Raw genomic sequence first — 27,237 nt, 5'->3', positions numbered from 1 at the left:
CACTTCCAGTGTGATTACATATAAAATATCAAACAAAGGGATATGGTATTGAATCGTTATAAATGGTTATTAAAGCTCCTAAATTTACGAGTTAATGTGTAGATTCAATAGTATAATCCAAGAGATATGAAGTAAGGCGTGTAAGAGAAAGATTGATGATGGCCTCCGGTGTTCTGTCCTTAGAGCTTGTAATATAAATCATTGAATATTCTCGGCCTTCCGAAACGCGCGCTCTTGTCGAGTGTGCTCAACGTTTTCAGAAATTTAGGATGGCTAGCCCAAGGACACGGCGAGTGCTAATGGATGTCAAGAAAACAAATGCGAACCATGTATGTCATTGTTTGCCTTTATGTGGATGAATGACTGTCGTTTCCATTTTTTTCTTGCTGACTTAGTATCCGTGTCTCATTTCCAGTGCGGCCAAATGATCGACATTAAGTTAATGAGGTGGAGAACAATATTTTATTCTATTTTTGAACGTTGTACCCTGTACCTTACACTAACTCATATATGATCGGCCACAAAGAGGTGAACTAGATCTATGGAGAAGAAGCTGGACCTTCACTGGAAAGCAAACTGTAAGGATTAACACAAGTTGACCAACCTATTATCCTTATTACTGAAGACTGAAATCAGAAAACCTTACTGAACTACTAGTGTAGCGATCTGCGTATAGCCAGAGGGTACTTTATGTACTAGAGTAGCGTAAGTGAGGAGGGCTGGGAAAGAGAAGAACAAAAGAAAAGGTAAGTTGACGACCCAGCAAGCGCACACAATTCACTTGTATTTAGTAACGAGGTCAGTCGATGACAATCAGAAGTAGCGCATACCTCGAATTAAGTCAGTCTTGGGATCGAAACTAGGATCGTGTAGTTTAACCGACTACTACTCTGCAGTGGTCTGAATTATATATATATATATATATATATATATATATATATATATATATATATATATATATATATATGTATATATAAACTAGTCAAGTACACTTTTCCAACTGTCCTTTCAAGTTGATCATCCCGTCAGGAAAATGGTTCACAATAAAAAGTGTCATGTCTGTAAAATATTTAACAGCAATATTTCTACCTTGGGGTTTCGCTGATTTTCAAACCTTACTCTGGGGATGTAGTAGTACTTGCTACCTATTAATGTTCATCAAGCTGTAGTCGTATGAGATATTATATTGCTGCATAAATTCTTTAAAGATGCCTAATGTCGGCTATCAGCTTTATTTCCGAATGTAAACATTTAAGTATATTCACAGTTGTATTGCTTGCATCCAGGTCTCAAAAAAATGAGTACTGGACAAAGTTTTACCTGGACAGTCATGATTTCAAGATATATCCTATTAAACCAGAGGTTTTATAATCAGTATTTATTTTCATTTGTAGTTATGTTTCGAATGTGGGTCGCCAAATCCTCAATGGGCTAGCGTTACATATGGTATTTGGATATGTTTAGAGTGTTCAGGAAAACATCGTGGATTGGGAGTTCATTTGAGGTAAGGCGTTTCGTAATAAGTATTGTTCGGTTATTCTAAAACCTTTGCTCTGGTTTTCTATCGTTGTCTCTGTGAGAACTGGTTAATTATCACAGTGTTAAAATAATGAGATAGTTGTCTTACGGTTTCACAACAACCTTCGTAATTGCCGGGTCTATTAGTCTCTGCAAGCGAACTTCTTGAGGTACATTTTTTGAAACCAGTTAATAGTGGTTCTACGACATCAAAAAAAACTGGTAGAAATTAGTTTGTATCGTTATTGAAGAAATATTTTTTGGTCTTTCTTTAACATGTTAAGTAGTGTCTAATGTAGTTTTATTTTTGTATTATTCTCATAATCAGTTTTGTTCGCTCAATTAACATGGATAAATGGAAGGAGTTGGAGTTGGAAAAAATGAAAGTTGGAGGCAACAGACATGCTAAGGAGTTTTTCGTTTCACAACCTGATTACAGACCTCAGTGGAGTTTTCAAGAAAAGTATAATAGTAAAGCTGCTGCTTTGTTGAGAGATAAGGTTAGTACAGTATAGTCATTATCTTGGTTAACCAGTGACCAAGGTATTCATTACTCAGTAATTACATTATAATTAAATTCATTTAATCTACTGTGGTCCTCCAGTGGGTTGTTTGTTGGACTTGTGTAGGAGTTAATATAATATCTCTTCTCCCAAACAACTGGTAGAGCAAGATTCTGTTTTGTACCTCTGGCTGTACGTTTGGTGCTTAAATCACAAGTTTCAGATTTACGTTCTTGCCCAATAATAGCGGATTACAGCGAATTGTGTTGCGTATAACTAACCACCACCTACCTTGACGCTCAGTGATAATTAGGGTAGGAGTATATTAAAAGTTGGAAGCAGCCACATCAAGATGTAACATTAGCCTATAAAGTTTTTGAATTTTTTGTCGGAGTCATATTGGTATGTGTAGGCTACCAGGTCAAATTCTATGCAATAATCGTGGTCGGTGTTTGTAGATCCTGGATGAAATGGCTTTAAATCTGATCACAGTAGCTCAAATGCATTTATTTTTCACGTTTCTCTGATTCTTGGGCTTTGATAGTATTCTATAATTTTTAGTATTTTCCACTTTCTTTCTGACTCATATTCTTTATGTTAAGACCTGTATATTATCATTGATACTGCTGTTATTTTGACTCCTTTGATATTCGTTTCGCTAATCACTTGTTATGCTGATTTGATATAGTAACTTGTGCTGAGGTTCGTTTGTGACAGGTTCTACATTGACCATAACGGAACGAATGACGTACAACCCACCATATATGTACATCGTTGACTTGTTGCTATGTTATATATAATGAAATTTGATTAAAATAACTGTCCACTAATTTCTCAGCGTTATAGATTAATTCATTTAATTCCACTGCTTACTAACATTCTTAAGACACGGAATTGTCCTTGTAAATTAATCTAGAAATATTTGGTCAGTACTTATTGATATTAGGAATATCTTTTACACTTTGTTTGTTAAGTCGGTTGTGAAGACTTCTGCACAACATGAAGTTCAAGTAAATTTGGACTTCAAATAAAGCATCTCAATCACCACGATTGAAGGTGATAAAGATTTGTCATTCAATAAATGTGATCTTGGAAGTGTTTTGTATTTATAATTTAAATTTACTAAAACCTTTTTGTCTTACAAGATAGCATTCATACAGATATTGGGTGAAAATGTATTTTCCACGAATAATTTGTTGATACCTTAACTTTATGTGTTCCGTTGTTTTTAGTTGCTTTTCATTATTGAAAACTAAACAGCTAGTAGCTCACTTCTTCTTCAAGTATGTGATAATGATGTCTGGAAAGACAATAAAAACTTCACGATTAAACCACCCAGGTCAGATAACACATAACTCCCAAAATCCTCGTTCAGGGCTACAAATCTTGTCAATTATTGTTGGATGGTAGATTTAACTGGAATTTTAACAGTACACTTGTCAACTGTGGGCTAATTTGGAAAATTAAGCTTGAAAAGTTTGGAAATATTCTTTTACCTATATTTCCTCATAAAATTTCTGTGTAGTGTAGACTGTCAAGAAATTTAAGTTCAATTAATGCGAAGTTGAAAATAATGTTAGCATCTTTCGTCCGACTATTTAAGAATAATTTTACGGGTTTAAACATCACAACTTAACTTAGCCTTTTGTGATTTATAATTAATAGACCTTTAGCAGTCGTCTGATTAATGGATAAAATGTGCCAATCGCCTGATAGTATGCAATAATACAATATGTCCAAGTGATAACTGCTCACGTGACAAGATTGCTTAAGCAAGCCTTTAAATGGACTCATATTCGATTATAAGACAGCTGACTGGTAGAAAAGGTCTTTTTCTAAAAAATAACACGCTCATTCCTTACCTATTTATGTTTATTTCTTGGATATGTAACTCAGGGATCCAGAAACGATTTTAATCCATTGGGTTACGAATCTCAGTTATGTTCCACCTACTTTTAGTTTGTGCAGCATAGTGTGATCTCTTACCCTTATCTGTTAAGTGTGACTCAGCATGGAGCACACGTGAGCACACTAATCTGCTTTGGTCATTTTTTTATTGTTACAGATTGCAACTGAAGCGTCTGGTGAGGATTGGGACGAAGACGCCGCTAATATACGTAATAATAAACCTACCAGTATAAGTCATGTAAAAACAACCGGTGATCTACCATCTTTATCCTCAGATAAACGAAACTTTCATGATCATAATGATTATCAAACCCCTGACTATTATCCTGGATCAAACAAAATGACCAGTTGCCATTCAGATTTGGAATCCTGGTTAAGGGATACAAACTTATCCGAGGAGCATGATTCATCTAAAACACCAGCAACGAAGACAACAACAACTTCTGCCAATGCACGTTATGATAAAGTTCCAGATTGGGCTGAGTATGTCAATTTTCAATCACTGTAATTGCTATGTTTACACTTTGTTTAAGCACACGATAGTTGTTCAGTTTGTATTACTATATGCTCCAGTTGTGAATCGAATAATGCTTATTAGTTAGTGTTTAGTTTTGTTAGTCAACTTAGAGACTGAATAGTTCTCGGTATCTTGTTGCATAAATTTTCGTAATTCCGTAATAATAAATGTTTTGCAGTCTTTCCAATTATCAGCGTAACATCATGGTATTTCGTGTTTAGTCGAAAAATTCGTCTTTGATTTTTGTATCGAAGAAATTTTTTGAATGAAGTTTGGAGGTGTTTTTTTCTCTATCAGGTCTATGATAGGTTTCAATCCTACGCATTCCACGTGTCTTTTTAGTAATTTCGTTTAAGGATTCACACGTAACCTACCTTTTTCTCATTTTATTAGACTTGACAATTAAATTTGATGTCGATTGTTGACAGTAGCATAGGTAAAATCGACCTATCTATACTGAAAATTGACGTCTTATAATAGTCTGTGTCCTTTTTAGCATTGTAACGACAAATCCAGCTGCAAAAGGTCAGATACATACAATGTGTTGGTGAGACTAGTTTTGCTTTTTACTTGTGAGACCTAAGAACAATATTATTACCACACTAGCTTCAATTTAATATTCAAACTCAACTCACTATTAATCAAAACTTTCATAACTTCTTCCTATGCAACGCTAACATTTATCGTTTAATTATACTAAGTTTTAAAAATGATATCATTAGTTATGTTTGTCTTGACACGGATAATAAAATACCACCTAGTTGTGGGATAATTACCTTTTTTCCTAATAATGATCTATAATAATCGAACCAGTGTTAGTGTAGATCCAATTTTTAACATGGTCACATTCACACAAATTTTGTTCCTGATTATGCCGTTTCTTGTGGCATTTCCGTCACTGGAAGGACCAAAGGATGGTTTCATAGAATATGATTGAGCAACTTTTTGGCATTCTGAGATTCATGATTCTCATTTTTGTAAGAATCAGGAACCTTATGCAAAGTTTGGCTGCCTCATAAGTAGTCACAACAGTAACTTACGCCTGTTACCCCTAGTGGAGGAGCATAGGTCGCCCATTCAACCTTGTCCTGGGCAATCCTATCCAGTTGCTGTTCATCCTTTTCATGTCTGCTTCCGATTCTCGACGCAGTATATTCTTCGGCCTTCCTCTTTTCTGTTTCCCTTCAGGATTCCAAGTTAGCGCTTGCTTCGTGATGCAGTTTGCTGATTTCCGTAATGTATATCCTATCCTTTTTCTAATTTTCTCTTCATCTGGAAGCTGGTTTGTTCTCTCACACAGTAGGCTGTTGCTGAGGAGGACATTGAGTATCATGGGTAGACATTTGTTTATAAATACTTGTGCTTCTTTGGTGATGGTTGTAGTAGTTCTTCACGTTTCAGCTCCGTACAGTAGGACTGTCTTGACTTTCGTATTGAAGATTCTGACCTTGATATTGGTTGACAGTTGTTTTGAGTTCCATATGTTCTTCAATTGTAGGAATGCGGCCCTTGCTTTACCAATCCTCGCCTTTACGTCTGCATCGGATCCTCCTTGTTCATCAATGATGCTTCCCAGGTACGTGAAAGATTCCACATCTTGCAGAGCTTCTCCACCAAATGTGGTTGGGCTGGTGCTCGCTGTGCTGTATTTGAGGATCTTGCTTTTTCCTTTGTGTATGGTGAGGCCTACTGATGCAGATGCTGATGCTACATTAGTTGTCTTCATCTGCATTTGTTTGTGTGTATGAGATAGAGAGGGGCCAGGTCATCTGCGAAGTCCAAATCTTCTGATTGATTGTGAGCTGTCCATTGTATTGCATGCTTTTTCTCATATGTGGAGGTCTTCATAATCCAGTCGACCACCAGAAGAAAGAGGAAAGAGAGTCGGCAGACTTGTCTCACTCCGGTCTTTATTTGGAATGCATCTGTCAACTGTCCTTCATGCACGACTTTGAAATGTAATCCATCGTATGAATTCTGTATGATGTCGACGATTTTCTCAGGTACTGCATAGCACCGAAGACGTTTCCATAATATTCCCCTATCCATACTGTCAAACGCCTCATAGTCAATGAAGTTGATGTATAGTGACGAGTCCCACTCAACTGATTGTTCGACGATGATCCATAGTGTCGCGATTTGGTCTACACGACGAACCCTTACAGAATCTAGCTTGTTGATCTCGAAATTGGGCGTCTGCTGAGTCTTTCATCCGGTTCAGCAGCACTGTTTAACTTTTCTTGGTTTTGACACACAACAGTAGGAATAAGCAGAAATCAGCCTCAGCGAAGGAAGTCGAGCAATTTTATAAGGTTGCTTTTTACAGGGCTTCATGGGATTGTGAACGCCAAAGTGGCTGATCGATATTGAACTGTTGTTCGAGAGTATATCCATCCCAATCATAAATGCGATTCCTCTGCCTACGAAAACAGTCCATGGATTTTTTGTGCAGTTCCTTTTTATGCGATGTGTATGTCAAATCCATTTATAATTTTCAGCAGAGGTAAATACCGGAAAACGTGAGCATCTGTCTTCTGATTATTGCTGAAATATCTTTACTATGCTTCCTGATGACACTTGAATTGCGTTTCCATCTTGTTTCTTCTTCCGATGTTTGACTATTTTGTTTTTGCGGTGTCCAGAGCTAAAACAGAAGCGGAAAAAGTGTTTATTAATTGTGGTACATCAGAGTTACTAGATGTGGAGATATCATCGAAACACAGTGTATCATCATTACTAGGCTTGAAATTTTCATAAGAATATAATGTTATGGAAGAGGCTTTTAACAATTAATGGGGCAGAATTTCAATTGTTAAAATCACTGCGTAGAGTGGTTATTTATAGATGAACACGATGATATGATATGTGATCGAGTGATGAATGGAATGGAGATAGATAGGTGGATGGTAGTGTTGGTGTTTTCTGAAATAATTCATCTGTAATTGATTTAAAGCGTTGTTGGTACCGATTAGAAATCAGTGCCAAAAACATTTTTGCCATATGATCACTATTTTATCCTTCTAAACAGTTGAAAAAATGCAATGGAACCTTCCATAAAATGTCTGATATTGGATAAATACCTCTCAGTCATTTGATTTATTAGTCAGAATAGGTTGAGATCTCTGATACAAGTGCTCAAATCAATCTACATTGTTGCAATTCACACCATCATACGAAAAGGAGGAATCAATAAGTTACATAGTGGTTAAACAATCTTTATAAGAATCAGTGTAAATGTCGAAGTTTTGGTATATTTCTTTAGTTTTTCATCCATATATATATATATTTTACTTTTGAACTGTGCAACTTTTGATATGAATATTTTGCTAAATTTGTGTTACTAAGATTAAAATAAAGTGCTATGGTGAAAAAGTGCTTAAAACGAAGTATCTTTCTTTATTTGTCTTATGTCAATTCCATTTCCTAAATATCTTATTGATTTTATTGTATTTTAGCTCTAAATTTATGGATGATAATGGTAAATATACGAATTCTTCATCTAGGCATTATTCATTAGTACCTGAACGAAATGATAAATACTCATGGCAGTCAGTAAGTTGTTTGTGCATTTCATCGTTAATCTTGTATTAACTCATTTATGAAGCCCAAGTTTCTGATACTAAGCTATGATCATCACTTCAGATGTGACCTAGGATGCATGAATGACAGTTCTGTTTAGTATTGATGATGACAAAATGCAAAATCTTCTAATCGCATTGAACAACAATGCCAGTGCGGTGCGTTTGTCTTAAAATGCAAAATTTCCTCTCTAGGACCGATCTGTATCAACGCCTCAACTACTAAGGTTCGGGTGTAAAGTAGTTAGGCTCATCGACTACGTCACTTATCTTGAAAGTTTTATTAGCCCTGGTGGATTGATGTCACGGGAAATCAGGACACGAGATATTTATTTGGCAACCAAAGGACGAGTCTATTGGTCAGCAGTTCGCTCTGTTCTAGTTTATGTCTACGAAACGTGATCTTTTTTAAAAATAAAGGATAGTTTACTAACATTTGGTCATATATGCTTTCAAAACATCGCTTGTGTATGGAGACCATCAATTGTACGACATTGAAATTAAGCAGAAGATGCTAGATAAAGGTGGAAAATTGGTTGGTGAGGCTACAAATCACTATTGGCTAAGATAGCTGGGACATATATTACGTATGTGCAACATTTGTTCTGTAGGAGTAATTTAGAAGGAAGCTTAGTGGGAGCCGAACCAAGGTGTGACATCAGTCTATTATGTCATTGATTATAAGAGTCAGCTGTGTTGGTAGGTGCAAACTACCTGGTTGTGGTCTACGTGTCTATCGTGACCAATAGTTAGGGACTTTAGGTAACATTACTCAAAGTCGGTCACAATAATGAGAATGCATTTACTCGTTATTTACCTATTAATCCTGAATTTCAAAATTGTTTTGTACTACTTTCCCTCTAAGTAATTCATTATTCTAAAATCATATCGTTTATGCCTAATGTTTCCTACTATCAATGATACTGTCGCTACTTCTACTACTTTGATATTTGTTTTGAAAAATTAATTTCACTGTGCTTAAGTGGTGGGGCATTTCGATTGATAAGCATGTGTATACCAGGCTCTACGTTGGTGGTAACCGGCTGACTGACTTCAACTAGATTTATCTCCATTGTTTATTAACAATGTAAGTAAATGCATATAACTAGTGTGTCGTTCTTACACAGATTCCTAACTCCAATGACCGAGTTTTGTGTAAAAATCCTGAAACCAAAAGGCGAAATCTGTCTATTATGGAGGGTGGAATGGGCATTGAGAATTTACACACACCAGATTATTAGATATCTGGGTATAGTCTATGTCGTAAAGAGTACAATGAAAGATGAGTCTAAGAAATTGAAAATGCTCTACAACGTCATCAATTTTCGAAGATAATGGTTTATGTTTAAAAAATAATAGACGCAGTTCATGATAAAAATCGTATCACAAAGTATATGTAGTAAGAAGAAAAACAATGTTATCATAATTCAAATTATACATCAAATTGCTGATACAGAAAGATAAATGATTTGTTGTAACAAAACAATAACATTCGCTTCAATAATCCAGCCTTAGAAACCAAGTCACGTAGTCTAGACTACTTATTACCGTCAAGTAGTCCGACGTAATATCTAAAAGATACACTTGAGACTAATTATTATTAATTTTAAGTTGTTGCGTTACTTTTTTAAATTGTGATGTTGCTTTGAAAGCTGTCATTTCTGATTCCTTCGTTTTATTTACTTAGTTTTCACGTACTACTATAATATGCTAGTTCATGTTTGTTGTTTTCTACAATTTTTTCTCACTGATTTGTGTTGAAAGTCATTATTTTGTTTTATAGTTCACATTATGAACTGATCTTAATCAGTCTCCTATTAAAAATCAAGAAACAATGGATAAGTGTTTCGTCCTAGTATGGGCATTCTCAGCTATGGACATCCACGACCTCATTAGGTGTCAAACCCGAGACCCTTATTATGAGCACTTCACCTTGGGACCATTCAGTTGGAATCCAGTTGTTTACATGTTTACTTTTTCAGTACCATTAGTGGGTAACTGCCTCCAACCCTCACCCGCTCCATTGTTCACAGCATCTCACTAGAAATCTAGGGATTACTTTGGTGAACATATAATTATTATCATCCTAGACAACCATTGAAAATCAAGAAACAGTGGATAGCTGTTTCATCCTGATATTATGACACCTTAGTTAACATCAGTCTGTAATATAAACTATGAAGTTCAACTATCTTCACAAACCCCTTATAGTGTTATCATTAAAAGCAGTATATTGTAACTAAAGGATAAATTAAACAATAAGCAACAAACAAACCAAAGGCATAACAACACTGAATTCTAATGTTTGAAATAAAAATAATTATATATTTTATTCATAATTTATTTGTTAATTTTTGAATTTGTAATTTTAGGGTTGGGCAATGGTTAGTCAAGTGGCCTCAGTAGCTGCTAAATGTACCAGTCAATTAGCATCTCAAGCAACACAAAAAACCAAAGAATTAACTCAATCCGTTCAGGAAAAAGTGAGTCACAAAAATAACTATACTGAAAAAGTCTCATAAAATTATATTGTTTTATGCATAATAATAAGAATATGGCTTCATAGTTTACAATACACAGTACACACACACACACCCGTACACAAGTAACACATTAAAATGAATTTGATCGACATTGTACATAAATATTTTTTCTTTGATACTTTTTAATTTCCCAATTATAACCTGTAGTCTGGTTTGTTTATTGTACATTTCATATTCTGTATTGTCGTTGTTATTGTTTAAGTTTTTTTTTATTTCTGTTGGTGTTGTCGTCGTCGTCATATTTCCATGTATCATTCATTTAATACTGGAATAAAAAAATTAATATTACAGATTGAAATTATGAGTCAATTGAAGCTAGACCACTATGGAAAACCTGGAAGCACTGGACGGTCGTTTCGAGCCTGGCGCAAGACTGATATGTCCTGGGTTCGAATCTCGCGGGGTGCGGGATCGTGGATGCGTACTACTGAGGAGTCCCATATCAGGACGAAATGGCCTTCCAGTGCTTTCAGGTTTTTCATGGTGGTCCAGCTTCAATTGACTCATGATTTCAATCTGTGAAATTTCTAAAATCTCCACAAACCCCTTCTGATAAAAAATCAATCAGCAAAATACCTACAAATAATGTATATTATGTAATAAATCTATCTCATCACTTCTTAGTTGAATTATTAAATATAAGATTTATGTAATTAACATTGAACAATACACATTTCAATATTTGTCCAGGGGAAAATAAATCAAGCAAAGAAATAATAATAATAATAATAATAATAATAATAATAGTTTAGTTAAGTTGTCCTTTTCTGGTATAAGGCATCAAGTTGTAGATCTATAGTCATTGAATGTAAATTTACCATACTATTTGACTGTTTAAACTTTAGTTATAAAATTAAAATCTGTGTTACAACGATTAAATTTCAAGTGTATAAATGATTGAGCTACAAGTGATACGTACTAGTTTGTACATTGTGGATTATCTTTTATGAAAAAACAAATGTTTGTTTGTTAATTTGTATATAACAGTTTTATGTAATAATATTTTATGAGAGAGTAAATAACTTGTTCTAAGGTTCAATTGTTTTTCTTTTCCATCTATTAAATTAACTATTTGAGGTGTACTATTGTTCACACTGCCTTCTTATGGTTGGGGTGTTGTTTACAAAATTGAGGGGACGAGAAGCAAATGTCCGGAGCTTTAACCGGGTTGGTGGATATGGAGGATACACCTGGCCGTTCCAAACCAATGGTGAACATGGGCTCCAGGATCTTAAAAGGACAAATGGCGTATTAACCTATTGTTTGTCATCGGCTACCATGGGACTGCATCCCCTAACGCTGCTCGACTACCTTGTGGATTAGACCTTCAGGTCAAAGGTTTGGTGAGTGGCCCCCTAAGGAAACTAACTGCTTCGGTTTGAACACCTGTGCAATATCATAGCCTTCAAACAAATCAGTGATAACTACTACCGGCCTTATTGTTACTGTATGGTGCATATGTATTTGGTGTCTCCTTGTACCAATGTTTATGTGTTCAAATAAATAAAGTAACTCTTGTTCAATTACCTTGATACAAAAGCGTACATTTCCAAGTGCCTTTATGTACTCAAATGTTTATATTTGGTTACTTGCTAAATCTTACTTTCAAAACTAATTTGAAATTATAACCACAGGGAAATAATGCAGACTAAATAAGTTGACTATCAAAACTACTGGTGTTTTTGAATGTTTTAATAACACTTGTCGTTATTGTAATTGTAGTCGTCGTCACCGTCTTTGTCAAATAATCAATGTTGTCCATTTCTTGTTGAATTTTTTGTATTTAAAAAAAGGTTAAAGATAGCAATATTTTGGATTCATTATCAAAAGGTGTTGATACTGTTACCTCAAAGGTTAGTAAGTAGTCTGTTTTATTAATATGCATGTGTTCTAAGGTCAGGATATATGTGTGTGTGATTTTATTATTGTGGTCACTTTTAGGCCATAATGTTGTATGCTGCATGATAACTTGAAAATTGCCTTTACAATTGAGCTAAAAATTTGATTGTATGCCTCTGCATTAATCATAGGTCGATAATTTTAACTACTCATTGTAAAAATAGAGTAAATTTGTGCCCCCTTTTTCACAGTTGAAATCATGAACTTTTCTTAGCTAGACCACCACTCAAATCCTAAAAGCATTAGATAACCATTTTGTCCTAATGTGGGGCTCCTCAGCAGTAGACGTCCACAACTCTGCGACCGTTAATTGAACCTAAGACCTTCAGTCTTGTGCGCAAGTGCTTAATCTCTATACTTTTTTGTTGTTCAAAATTACGTGATCTGTCAAACGATTAAAAGTGAACAGACTAAATAGAATGAAGTTATTATTCAGTATTTTTCGTAGTTCATGCTATTAAGTGTTACTCAATCATACCGAAATGCTGATATATACATATAACTGTAAGTTTTACCTGTTGTAAAAAGAATAATTTAAGTGGTAAAACACCTAAAATGTACTAAAAAAACCAATCAGTTTCAAGATAGCAACGTTTAATTGTTCGCACGAAATCAAAGAAACGCGATGACAGCTAGTTTGTAGCCTATTAAGGTTAAGTAAAATTACTTCTATTTAGTTCTTAAAACTTCTAAAGTATCTGATGTACAACCATTTAGTAAATATGACGTCGATTGAAAGCCGAATCAAGGGAAACATTTACTCCGGTTGTCGATATTATCCAAAATGATCATTACTAGGACGTAATTAATTTGTTTCAGTGAATTGTCAAGTGCTTATAGAATTATCTTATGTCCCTTGTTCATTGTGACCTAACCGACAGAGAAAATTTATTGATGTGTAGTATAGGTAATCAATGGTGTTGCAGTTAGGGACATTACCATTGAGCTATTAGGACCATTAACCATATTGTTGGTGGAGGGAGGGATTGATCAAAGCATTTTAATTTTGAAAATTCTAGCCCGTTCAACCGAGTGGAAATTTTGTAAGCAGGAACTAGTTCAAGGATCTTTCTGTAATAACGGAAGTGATTGACAGCAATGCGCATTATAAAATTCTTAATGCGACCTCATCTTACGATCAATCATGTTTTTTTACGAAAAGTTTTATTGATTTGTCTATCGTCAATGAGTTTCTTTTCTTCAACTATTTCATTAGATCCAGGTTAGTTATGTTATAGTTTTAATATAAATAATTATTTTATACACTTTTCTAGTTGCAAACAGTGAAAGCGCAAGGAATTCGAAGTTTTGAATCATATTGGACCAGCAATCCTGAATCAGATTTGTCTACCGGAAATTTTGACAAATCATATGGGTCTACTCTCTTCAAGTAGGTTTTAACAATCTAATTCATGTGTGTACAGTCGAATGTGAATGTCATCACTTAAAAGCATAGCTTAGTGTGGATACCATCGATCTATTCTGAGTAAAACTAAGAGTGTATCACATTAACATGTAACTTACTATTTGAAAGTAGTTGCTGGATTTGTTATGAAAATCATTCATACAATCACAATCAATATAGAATCTGACACATGTACATCGGTTCAAGTTGTCATACCAATATTATAAAGCAAAATTATAAAAACAAATACCAGATTAGTAACAATAACAGTACCAGTGGCAGTAGAAAAAATTATTCGGACGGAAAGAATAAATTTGCAGTATAAAAAGTTTAAGTATTTTAGGGCAGAGTGAATGCATCTGTGACATTGTGACTGGTTTCTAGTTATACCATCCAATTTTTCCAACGATTGATCGCGATAATGTGGACCTCAACCAGGTAGTCTATATGTATCATCACGGCTCAATCTAACAGTCAATATCTTTGTGGAGTGGTGTCACCTTCTGACCATCTTTTACTCTTTCAACCCCACTGATTATCTATTACAAACACCCAGCGAACAACTACTTAGTTATAATTTTTATTGATTTCTTGAACCGATTTAATTTAGACAACCGTTAGAAACTTTGAAGCACTAGACTACAGTTTCGTTTTAGTATGAGACTTAGCAGTGAACCTTTACTACCCTACAACAATAAATCGAACCCAGAACCTTCGATCTCACGTGCAAACGCTTAACCTCAAGATCACTGAACCGACATCCAATGGTGTACAAGTCTAATTTTTATCGGTTACTGACTTCACTGAAATTCAACAGTCTCCACTATTTAGTTCTAAGTTGAATTTTACATTATATCTACTCCATTATAGTTTACTGTTATCATAAATATGATAGAAGTATACAAGTTTCAGTCTAACACATCAATATCTACCTGTTTAGTGCATTATAGTGAGTAAAGTAATAGATTGTCAATTCAGACGTTTAAATTTCTATTATTTAATAGTTAGGTGGTTTATAATTCCCTAGAATATTATGTAATTATAGGAGACTGTTTGACTGTATTATTTGATACTGGCTATTATTTTCTTCAAGATTTAGTGTATGTATAGGTTTCACAGTGTTTTTATCAATATCGATGTGGTATGAATATATGTGTCGGATCATCTTCATTCTATAACTAATAACTAATTTGTTGATAGCCATATACGGTGGAGATCAGATAATATTACTTTTTAATGTTAAGAAGATATTTCTCACGATGTACTAAGATCAGTTGAACACATAGCTTTCACGTTTCCCCAATAAATCAAACATCTGTATAGACCACTGCTGAACGATTTATCGTTGCTAATCTTTAATAATAAGACTTATTTTCAAAATAACCTTTAATCCTCTGATAAAATCAAATATCCGTATGATCGTCTTATAATATAATTCATAGATATTGACAATAAAAATTGGTTAAGTCATTTTAATTTCATTAGTTGAGATCATGAGTCAATTGAATCTAGACCATCATGGAAAACCTGGAAGCACTGGATGGCCGCTTTGTCCTATTGTGGGGCTCCTCAGCAGTACGCATCCACCACCCCGCCTCGCGAGATCCGAACCCAGGACATATCAGTCTCGCGCGCGAGCACTTAACCACTAGACCACTGAGCCGGCATCCAACGGTGTTAATATCTAACTTCAACCAATCCACGAAATTGAGTGACACATCCACCATTGTCTTCAGTGAGTTACTATCTCACAACTGACCCGGTTGAACTCCACTGTTCACTGCTTCTTACTAGAACTCCAGGAAATACCTCTTGAAGCGGGTTACTAATGAGCATATGTTGATTAATATCGTGGATCTCAACTATTGAAATTACTATAATATCCACGAAAGCCCCTTCTGATATGAATCATTTTAACTTCAGGAAAACTTATTTAACAAGAATCAAGACATTTTCAGCGAAGTAAATTTTATTCTTGATGATACTGTTTTTTGAATATGTAGAATAGTATTTATAGGTAGTTTTTCCTACTTGTACTAGTCTGTAGTAAAATAGTGGTTTTCTTAGGGGAGACCCAGTAAATTCCTCGAAAAAAGCTCAAAGGGGGCCTTGAAAACTCTGGTACACATTTTATACAATCAACATTCAATAGCAGTTTCTCAGAAAGATTTAGAAAGTGAAAAGTCACGTTTCTGATTGGACGATTACTTATCCTGCTACTATGTTTAGAAGGGGTTCCAGAAGTCTAAGGCCATCTGAAATGCTATAAATACCCTAGATTTTCTGTACATAAATTAACCTTGAAGTAAAGCGTTCTTCCCATATTTCACACTTTTTCTCTCGTGTTCAAGTTGCATTGTAGATTTAGCCTGGTGGTCACTAGAAGAGCTTAGGAAACCGAATCTAGCGTTCGATTAAAAGATTTATCAGGTTTTACAAAATTAATTATTTAATTATGTAATAGTTTTTATAAGTAGTAAAAAGTAATAATCTATGAGATATAAGGGAAACGAAGAGAAGAAGCTATTACTTAGCATTTATAATTTGTGGAATTTCCGAGAGCGACTAAAACCATTTTAGTAGAATTGATTGGATTCGAACAGTTTATCTGCTTTAACTGAATAATCACACTAATGAAGTTAAATCGATTGCGCATAATACTACTACTGGTTGTATTACCTATGTGACTAATGTAACTTATTACTATTGATGATGTATAATTATTGATGAATTCCAGTGGTTTACTTTCGAATTAGCTTGTTTACATAGTTATTTATCTTATTTTGTTTCATATATTCAATTTTCCTTGGTTTATATCCTGGTGGGGATTATAGGCTTGTACTGTTGTAAAGAGTCCAAAGTTTAAGATGTGGTAACTTTCTTCAATCTTATTTAGTCTTCGATAGTTCAATTTCTTTATATCCATTGAATATGAACATTATATTATTGAATCCATTAATAATATGTTCTCTCTTGAACTAATAACACATGTCTTTGAACAATAACTGAAAATCTTTACTCTTTACTGATCTAAACAGCTTTTTTTTAATCCCTAGTAAACAATCAGGATATGAAGATGTCAATTACACTTACCTCCCAGTGTTGTGTGGTTGTCATGAAATAAAAGCTCAAAGAATTACATAGATCAATTACTTGTTCACAATATGTCACAAATAAGGCATCATAATTTGTGCACAACTAAATCACATATACCATAAAACTAAGAAATAAGTGTACAATTAATTAGTAATTTTGAACATTAAAGTGTATTACAGTAGTTTATGAATGAAATGATACCTGATAATAAAAGTAATATAAAAATACCAGGATTCAAGTATTTAATAAATAGACGCCTATATATATCTTCATGAACGATTTCTGTAAGTTCCATTTTACCCAATTATTCTCCCTCCTCACTTCCTTCAAATGTAATAAGTCCTCCAGTTAATATCGATCAGTGAATTAGATTGACGCCAATTGATCGACATAAATATCTCGATCAAGAATTGTTGATTTATTTGAATTCTTATATTTCTTTTAATCATTCTATGCTAGTAATCGTGAACAAGATCGTTCCAGTTCAATGTTTCTTGATCGACACCTACAACATGGAACCGATTCGTTTAATAGAAGTGAAGGAAAAGGTAATGCTTTTTCGTTCACATTCAAAATGAAGAATGTTTCGTGTGCAACTGTGTGTTATGGACGAGGTTTTTGACAACTATTGAAACGGGATTTCAGTTGATAAATTCACTGTGTAGAGTGGTTATTTATAGATGAACACAATGATATGATGTGTGGCTAAGTGATGGTTAGTTACGAGACTGTATTATTGACAGAATTCGCCGAATAATTAGGGATGACTGACAAGACTACTAGTTGTATGAATATATTTTCTATGTGATATATTAATATAGTTATATTTGGAATGTGAACAGAAAATAAAAATGATAGAATGTAATGGGGAATCGGAGTAAATTAGCCTGTAGGTCACTGGCCTAGGGACGTGACCCTAGACTTCAAGGGACGACTTCTCATGGCCGATAACACGACCTTTTCATGACAAGTTTGTAATGTGTGTTAGTTACGTACTTCAAACTGTCTTACTATCAGAGAAAAATCTGTATGGTAAGGTGAGGTTTAACATTTCCGCCTCCTTCCTTCTATTGTGAGAAAGCTTCATTGTCGCAGATTCCTGTTGTCTATCGAAAACACCTTAATTCTGTCACACCTCTGTACAGTCAGCAGTATGAACTCACTCTCGAACCTTAAGTTTGTAATTTTAGTTTTACCGATCTCCAACCGACCTGCTTGGGATAGTAGGATCCTAAAAGAACAAGTGTTCCAGTTAGTCTATCTGGATTGGTTGATTACAATAGGCAAACCCGACTATCACTTCAAGGTAGCAGCTACTGTCAGCTACAACCATAGCGTTTTATTTGTATTCCTCCCAACGTACGCAATTAAAGAAAAAGAGGAAATGGGTGGTTTCACAGAAGAGCTTTTGGTATCTCCTAACGAGGCGAAAACACGATTCAACTATTTCATACCCGACTATTTCTATCTGTCATCGCACAACTATAACCACGCGTAATCCCAGCTTTTTGCTGTTGCCAAGCTCATATATATATTTTACAGAGACTTCATCATTACATACATTTAGGGACCTATTTTGCCTTAGCAACTTTTGTCAACTTATGTCATACTTGCAAGAGATTGGATTACTTGAATTTTCAGCGTTAGTTATTGATAACATTAATACTTGTTAGTTATTTCAAATAGTAATAATGACAGTTTATTGTTTGATGTGAAAGATAATTGTATAGGATCAACTGGAAGATATCGTAGTGTGTACTTCGATTATTACTTAACATTTCTATCAATATATGGGTTGTGTTAATTTATAAATAAATAACGTAATATGTTCATTAGTTTTGACTAATAATAATTAAAGTATCATTCGTAAACATATCTGTAATAATTGTAATGAAACCGAAAACATATAAATTGATGAATTTATATTCTCAACAATTGAAATGATGAGTCAATTGAAGTTAGGCCGCCATGGAAAACCTGGAAGCATTGGACGGCCGTTTCGTCCTAGTATGGGACTCCTCAGTGGCAGTGCGCATCCACGATCCCGCACTCCGCGAGATTCGAACCCAGGACCTATATTTATAATCGACAAAATTTCATGAAAAAAAAAATGCAAAAGGGTTTATTTGACTTTCAATAGCTCACTCCATCTATGATCCAAGCAATATATTAGACTATATGTTAAAGGGTATGCACTGCTCATCAGTGCATTATATTACTTAGCGAGTGGAAAAGATCCGTATGTCTTTCATTATTATTTTTTTAAACATCATCTTGTAATGTATTCATGGATGTGCGTGATTGATTAATCAGCATTCTAATGAGTACTTTTTGCCTTATATGTAGTTCTTTAAGAAATGCAGCGCCAGATTATAACTACTGTATTTAATGATTTTCGGACTAGGTTGACCTTATCTCATTCAAAATACACCTTATTTGTGAGAAACACACTTGAGCCATCTTCGTTTCCATTGTTTTAAACATCTCCCCCTACTATAAATCCTCAAAAATCAGACTCATCAGTTACCTTGCCATTTTACATCTTGTCGTCTTCTATATCGTTACTTAGTTTTTCAGTAAAATGTCTTCTTGCGGCAGCCATTCATTATATACCACTCGAAAGGCTACTCATACGCTTGAAAACCTCAACATAGAAGGTAGTATTCGTTGTTTGTTCCTTAGGAATAGATTCATGGTGAACTCTGTCATAAATGTCAAAAACGATAAGTAGCATTACTTGTTTATAGGCTTTTTAGTGTTTGAGTCTCATACATTGTTTTCCATTCTTTGTTCTATGATTTCAATTCAGTGTTTAATTAGATCCATAGTTAGTATTTCATATAGATCAGTCCATGTATTTATTAGATAAACTATGTAAGTTATTTGAAATAGGTTACCTTAAAAAGAATAATCATTTAAACAAACAAATATCCTTCATATTATTGTTTAGGGGCTTCATTGTCGAATACCAATTGGAATAACAATGAAACCTGTGATTGGGATTTAAGCAGTGATCATGGATGGGGATCGATTGATGATAATGGTTGGTCTACTACAACTGCTAGTGGTGGTAATTCTAGGACAACACTAACTAATGAATCAGTTGTACAACGTGATTCCAAACTTGAAAACAATGGTCACAATCGAAGAAGCCGTAAAAATTCTTAGATTCAATTACTTGATAATTTAAATTCTCCCAATCTTTTTTTTGTTTTTGTTTTGTTTGGAAGTGTGATCAAGGTCATTTATCTTATCTTGTTTGCTTACTGTAACTATTCATTTCTTGGCTCTTTTGTTTGATTTTTTTTTGATTGAATAAAAATTGTTTTTCCCCCTATTCTTTCCTTAATTCGAAATAATGTGTAATTTATTTTCAATCTGAAAAAATCTCTTTCATTTACTATATATATCTATCTATCTTGATTTCGCTATGTAATCTTTATATAATAGGAATTAAAGATGCACACATCTATAAATTATAATCACTTGTAATGGTAACTAAGCCAATGATCTTTCTCTTTTTGATTTCTTGTCTTTTTTGTTTTAAACCCATTTGGCGTTTTGTACGATATTAGTATCACTAATTCAGTAGTAGTACTCTGTTTGGTATGAGTGATATATAATGTGAAACGTTTGCACGGTTTAAGTAAAAATCATCTTTTATGTGGTTACGTTTGTTGTTTTTTTTACAGACAGATGTGACTTATTCAATATATTCGCTTGTTCAATTTTTGTTTATGTTACTCTGATTCAATTATTCAGTAATGAGGCTTATAATTTATGAATGGTGAATTTAAATGTTGTTCAATGACTTACTTCTATGAAGATGGACCGTAGTAACTGGGGTGGTCTTTGTTTAGCAATTTCAACACATGGATCGGTGATTTATTACCGGTGTATTTAACTTTTAATGATTAGATTTTAGGTTCAGATCTACCTTATTTCTGTGGATAATGTCAATAGGTCTCACATAGAACAGTGCAGTTTAAATTTGAATAGATAGATTTGTGAACTTGATGAATTTGTAAAAGTCCTGAGTCTTGTGCGAAATTGTTTTGGGAATATTTTGTTTACTAATGAGTAGTTTATCACTTTTATTTAAAATCATCATATCCACTAGTTACAGTCGTAATTTCATGCGTAGAATGTTTCTCTGTGTTGGATGTTTACATTGATACAAAGCAATGCTACCGGGATTTCCTTCATAGCGAATTTCTATATTTTCTCAACTGTACGTTCTTCCACGGTTTTGTGGATGCATTGAAATAAGCAACAGCATATCGTGTCTTGCCACCTTCAATCTGCGTCTGCGTGTACGTAGGTAAAGGGATCATTTACTTTGTTTAATATATTGTTTCTCGCAGTTAGTACAATTTGTTCTGTAGGTTGCTCATGTTGTTCTATATAACTTGGCTTCCTGTATACTTGTGATTCTTATACTTATATGTTTAATTTACAGATTAATAAATCCGAGAATGGGATCTCATTTCTCTATTCTTCTTTTGTAAAGTTGCGGTCATCAAATATGTTACTGTCCAACTTATTAGTGATTCCAATTTAAACTCTTCAGAAGTGCCGTGAAGACTTTAAGTTATCTAGTTTCTCTTTTAAAAAGTTTAGTCTTCATGTGTTAGGGCAACTGAAATAGCCCCTAATCTTGATTTCCCCAGTGACTTTCAGTTATATAATTGATTGTTTTTGCTTCTAGTTTGCTACTTTTGTGATGTGCCTGAAAAGCACTCTTGTTGCTGTACGGACAGTGTTATTTCACCACAATTTTGACTTGTGTTGCTGATGTGATAACCATCCTGAAAGCTCAGTCTTCTCCCATTCGTGTGGGAATTATTAATTTTAAAGTGTTGTAGCGTATTTGTCGCCCGGTCTTTCTAGTTCACACAGGTCTCATTTGTCTTGTAAGAATTTTCCAGTCATTTGTAATTTCAGGATTATCGTACTTTAGCCTACTTCAAAAGAAAAACAGGAGGATAACAAATACGTTATTTACAGAACGCATCCAAATCTTTAATTAAATGTTAGACGGAACTGTAACTTCGTCCTAGCTTTGTCGTTCCTATTATTTCATGATATAGATAAATCGATTGCAGTTCCTTTGTTTTTTTTGTAAGTCCAACAGTTAGATTGAATATATGTTGCTAGGTGATAGTTCACTTCCATTATAGAATGGAAACAGCTTGTTAGTATCCCTTAAAACTAATTAGTTAAGCTTCATAAACCAATTCTACGCTTTCGTATTCTCAAAGTTGGATTCATGAGTCAATCTAAGCCAAACCACCATTGAAAATCTGGAATCTCGGGACGACAGTTCCATCCCAGTATGGAATTACTTATCGGTGCGCATCCACGATCCCGCACGAGGGATTCGAATCCAGGACCTTCAGTCTCGTGTGCGAACACTTAAAGATCAATCAATCCATGATCTTGCGAGACCCTTCGTACCCGTCAGTCGTGTATACAATTGTACAGAATCAGTAAATTAATATCGTCGGAATGGTTTATTTCTTCTTAGATGTATTTCTCCCTTAATGATGTGTATTGAGTTTCTTTCATTGTAATTTGTTAGCCACTATTTAATGATGAACTCATATACAGAGTTATGACTTATCTCTGATTATTTGAAGGTGGTCTTAATGACCTGAAAGCGTGACCTCAGTGTCCAAGGAACAACTAATTGAGGTCGGTCACACACGACCATTTTGTGAGTAATTTTCGTGTTAGCTCCGGCCACCACGTCAAAGTAGCAACTTAATGTAAATAAAGAAGAGACAAACAGTTAAGTGTAGGTCTCATTTGATATGAAAAATACATTTACAACTTACTAACTATCTTGATTTATTACGTTTTGATTAATGGTTAAATTCGTATAAACTAAGAAACTTACTTAAAATCATCATACTGATATCAATTAATCAAATATTGTAAATTGAATTATGCATTCTGATCCACTTGATTTTTCACCAAACACCAATTACATTTTGATAAATGACATCATTGCATTTTTATTGATCCTCTTTAGCAATTCTCGTTTAACCAGAAGTTAATTTGTGTACTAGGGGAATACTCAGAATAGCATTAGTGAGGAGAATTGAATAAGAGAAGAATAAGAAAAAAGATTAACACATGACCTAGAAAACTTACAAAATACACTTACATTTAATATGGAAAGCAACAGATAACAATCAACAGTAACGTTATATTGAGATTAAAACAATCTGGAAATCTAAACTCGGTGCGCCCCCAAATGCCCTGGTACTGCCGAGAGTGGGTAGAGTCATGTGGAGATATGACTGACAAGCTTATTTTGTAAATAGTTTTTAATATTATTTGTATTTGTTTTGTCAATTTTTCACTGTATGTACATTTATCATTAAATGACTGTACGTGTTGTTTTAGTCAATGACCTTGAACACTTTTTCCGTTGTGATACTAACATAGCGTGACACACTTTTGGTTGTTCGCAAATACACTACTACACACACACACGCTCCTTGTTCTATTCTCACTCGTTATCGAGCTAATCGCATTCTAAATCGAATATTATCCACATTTTAGACTGCTGTGCTGTTTCTATTACATCCTACGTCAAAGAAACTTACTGGAGTCATATTTACCTCATTGGAGTTATTACTCATAAATAATTGTGGATTTTTGGGACCAAAACTCAACGGAACACGCAACAACTAGCTGATTTAAGTAACGTCCCTGAACTTTTATTTTGTGTTACTGATTTATAAATTGTTATTTTTACATTAACTTTTGAACGTAATAACTTTATCGCTAATTTTTGGTTATTATACTTTTGGTCCACCACAGTCAGCTCTCCCTCTCCAAATGCCCTCACATGGCCACGCGTATACAGCCACTTTCAAGGAAGTCCTACTCACTGCCTTCTCGTGGCGGGGGTGTTGTTTATGAAATTGAGAGGACGGAAAGCGAATGCCTGGCGCTTTAACTGGGTCGGTGGATATGGAGAGTCTACCTAGGGGAGTTGGAAAACCCTCATTCCAAACCAATGGTGCACATGGGCTCCACGATCCTGATGGAACAAGTGGCGTATGAACCATTCGTTGGTCACCGTCTACCACGTGACTGCATCTCCTTACTATGCTCTACTGCCTTATGGATCAGACCTTCAAGTCAAAGGCTCTGGTGGGGGCGTCCTAAGAAAACTACCTACTTCGTTTTGGGCACCCGGGCAGTATTACAGCCCTCACACATATAAAATGAGATCCATGTGGCTCATATGTATTTGGTTCCCCCTTGTACCAATATCTATGTGTTAAAATAAATAATAAATAAATAAGACTATTAGGTCAAAGGCCCGGGGCGCGGCCCTTAAAAAAAACCACGTGTTTCGACTTGGGAACCGGGGCAGTATTCCAGCTTTCACATAAATCGAATGATTTATGTGTCGCATATCTGTTTGGTGCCTCCTTATCCCAATGTTTATGTGTTTAAATAAATAAATAAAAACTCGATACAGGTAGTGTAGAGTTTCTAACCTGTTACATTTCTTTCAGTTATCAAAAATGACTATAATTCAAATTTTAAAGAAACAATTAATTTTAATGGTAATTAAAACGAAACGATTCATTTTTAAAAAAATCAGGTAAGAGAAATAAACCTAATTTCATATTTTCAATCAATTTGTATTCAAAGTTTATTTTCAAATGTGAGACTGATAGGTTCAGGGTTCGAATCCTGGGTGGCGGGGTCGTGGATGCTCACTGCTGAGGAGTCCCACAACAGGACGAAACAGTCATTCAGTGCTTCCAGGTTTTCCCTGGTGGTCTTGCTTCAATTGAATCATGATTTCAACTATTGATTTCAGTTTATTGTACTAAATTTTCTAATATTTACTAGGCAAATCCATGAGCTCAAGGCAGAACTATGCGTACAAAAGAACGTCCTATCGTTATCGTTAACTTGGCCTAAATTATTATTATTACTGCATCCCCCCTTTACTTATGTCTCACATTCCCATTATTTTATTCATAAGTAGTCATCATATCACTTTATTTGCCCCTTCCAGCCAAACAAGTTGGTGAAGCCTAGTAGGCCCTTCTAGTGAGAAACAGGCCACATCAAAGCACGGCACAACTACCGGGGCTAGAATAGTTGTTTCTGCAATCCTTTGGAGTTTGCCCAATGACGAGCAACTCCATATGATACATGTGCCACTTTCGAAATTTTTTTGTCGTTTTCCATTCCAAATGTAATTGTGCTATGTTTATCTGTGGAGTTCGTAATCTGTTGGTGGGTATAGGTAAGAGTGAGTGATTATCCCGATCTCCACCACCCGGGTTACCGCTTACGTTGGTTCATGAGTCATTCATCTCATTATCCAGGAGACACGACACGGACATGTGAGTCGGATTTTGCCTCCCATAACTTTATTATTTTTTTTACACCTCTATGACCTTTGATGACCTTTAATTACTGTAACAAAAACATTTTATCAGTATAGGGATGGTGGGGATTAATAAGTTTTTGATTGGGATCATGAACTGATTGATGTTAGACCACCATTGAGAACCTGGAAGGACAGGACGGCCGTTTCATCCTATCGTGGAACTCCTCGGCAGTGCTCATCCACGATCCCGCTCGCAGGATTCGAATACCCAGAGCCTTCAGTCTCGCGTACGAATGCTTTCAGGTTTTCAATGGTGGTCTAATATCAATTGGTTCATGATCTCAATCAGAAACATTTTAGTCATTTTACTACATTCACGTTATAATTCGTTACTAACTTAGTTAGTCTATTGTTATCATCCATATTACGCAATCTAGCGTTGTAATCTTTCGATTGCATCATTGTGGTTACTCCTTGTTCATATGTCCTCACGGAACTAGTACTTTAACAAAAAAGAATTTTCATGTATATACGATTGTACAGCTTGATAGTAAATTCGTTGAAAAGAGATCCCTTCACTATACTTCGTGTTTTTAAATAAATGTTTAACTGTTATATCCCGACGAGAATAGTGGAGAACTATTTATGAACCAATACGATACATATATTTTTATTGTGTAAATTGTTAAGTAAGTAACCTATGTATATTCATGTTCCTCTTATTATAAGCATTTTTAACCTATAGACTATTATTATACGATTTACCGTTCTTAAGTTATGCCCCAATCAATTAATTACAGTCTTTCACATTTACAGTCACTTTTTGACTAAATCTTATACAAATGTTGTTTCCTATTTTATAGTACGATGTGGTCTGTTTGGTTTTTGTATATAAACGAAGTATAAATAAAAGTAAAATATTTGTAATATCCCAATGCTCAATTTATTCGAAATTATCAAATCAAACCTTGGTAATGACACCTATAAACGAAGTATGTTTACAATACATGATATATATCACAGAAGTTGAGATTAGTGTTCTGAACTCAACAGGCAGGTCTAGATAAGGATACGGACTGATAAGAACTCTAAACTGTTCGTATGGGTTTCTAGGTATTATTAGTTTGGTTGATAAGTCACTGTTCTCTAATTGACGATATTATTACGTCATTTTATTGATAGGGGTATAAGGTCTAGCATAACTACTATTATTATTATTATTATTATTATTATTATTATTATTATTATTATTATTATTATTCGGTATACCTTTATACACGTTTATTTATTATGGACAATATGAAATACATAAAAATTACGTGACATTAGATTATCTTTTATTTCATTGAAATCTCCTTTATTGTTTTGATAACCACAATTATATCGTTTTATTTTGATTTTTATAAGTTTCTAAGTAGACAAAAGGAATAATTATTTCCCTACGGTTATTACATTCAACTATTGCGGATTCCGATTGAGAATATACAGAGTTTCTATTATAAACCTAATATAGGTGGTTGGTGGTGATGGTGTATGTACATATATATATATATATATATATATATATATATATATATATATATATATATATATATATATATAAGAGGTAATGAAATAGAAATGAGTTGGGAATAAAAAAATGATATGCATCCTTGAATTGGCGACTTATGCTTTTAAATGATTAATTTTATATTCTAAAATAAATTGTTACATAAGAATTAGAAGAATTTATTGTTAAATAAGTTTAATTTCAATGGTTAAGATCATGAGTCAGTTGAATCTAGACCATCATGGAAAACCTGGAAGCACTGGATGGCCGCTTTGTTCTATTGTGGGGCTCCTCAGCAGTGCACATCCACAACCTCGACTCATGAGATTCGAACCCAGGACCCATCAGTT

The 27,237-nt window shown here is 34.4% G+C and overlaps 1 protein-coding gene across 4 annotated transcripts; it reads left to right on the top strand.

Annotated features, from left to right (window-relative positions):
• The first annotated feature begins 209 nt into the window (after positions 1-209).
• ARFGAP1_1 (ADP-ribosylation factor GTPase-activating protein 1) lies at positions 210-26,536 on the top strand. 4 transcript variants are annotated; one of them, XM_051210237.1, is made up of 11 exons: positions 210-329; positions 1,395-1,504; positions 1,847-2,018; positions 4,087-4,156; positions 4,205-4,412; positions 7,902-7,998; positions 10,397-10,507; positions 12,361-12,420; positions 13,741-13,856; positions 17,427-17,515; positions 19,918-20,700. In XM_051210237.1, exons 1-11 carry the CDS (start codon positions 270-272, stop codon positions 20,133-20,135), a joined length of 1,311 nt encoding a protein of 436 aa, XP_051070207.1. In that variant the 5' UTR covers positions 210-269; the 3' UTR covers positions 20,136-20,700. The 4 variants fall into 4 exon arrangements, with proteins under 4 accessions (XP_051070207.1, XP_051070204.1, XP_051070205.1 ...); XM_051210234.1 differs by having other exon boundaries at positions 4,087-4,412; positions 19,918-26,536; XM_051210235.1 differs by lacking the exon at positions 17,427-17,515 and having other exon boundaries at positions 4,087-4,412; positions 19,918-20,778.
• Positions 26,537-27,237: the final 701 nt, after the last annotated feature.

The sequence above is a fragment of the Schistosoma haematobium genome, chromosome ZW (assembly GCF_000699445.3).
Source record: "Schistosoma haematobium chromosome ZW, whole genome shotgun sequence".
Lineage (NCBI taxonomy): Eukaryota > Metazoa > Platyhelminthes > Trematoda > Strigeidida > Schistosomatidae > Schistosoma > Schistosoma haematobium.
This window is presented reverse-complemented; position numbering and strand designations above follow the sequence as displayed.

What these genes read in the sequence shown, in the direction of transcription:
- ARFGAP1_1 (XM_051210234.1), top strand. Translation starts at nt 270, where the DNA reads ATGGCTAGCCCAAGGACACGGCGAGTGCTAATGGATGTCAAGAAAACA. An exon ending in GGATTGGGAGTTCATTTGAG is followed by an intron (nt 1,505 to 1,846) that starts GTAAGGCGTTTC and finishes TCTCATAATCAG; the next exon opens with TTTTGTTCGCTCAATTAACA. An exon ending in TTGATACTGTTACCTCAAAG is followed by an intron (nt 12,421 to 13,740) that starts GTTAGTAAGTAG and finishes ACACTTTTCTAG; the next exon opens with TTGCAAACAGTGAAAGCGCA.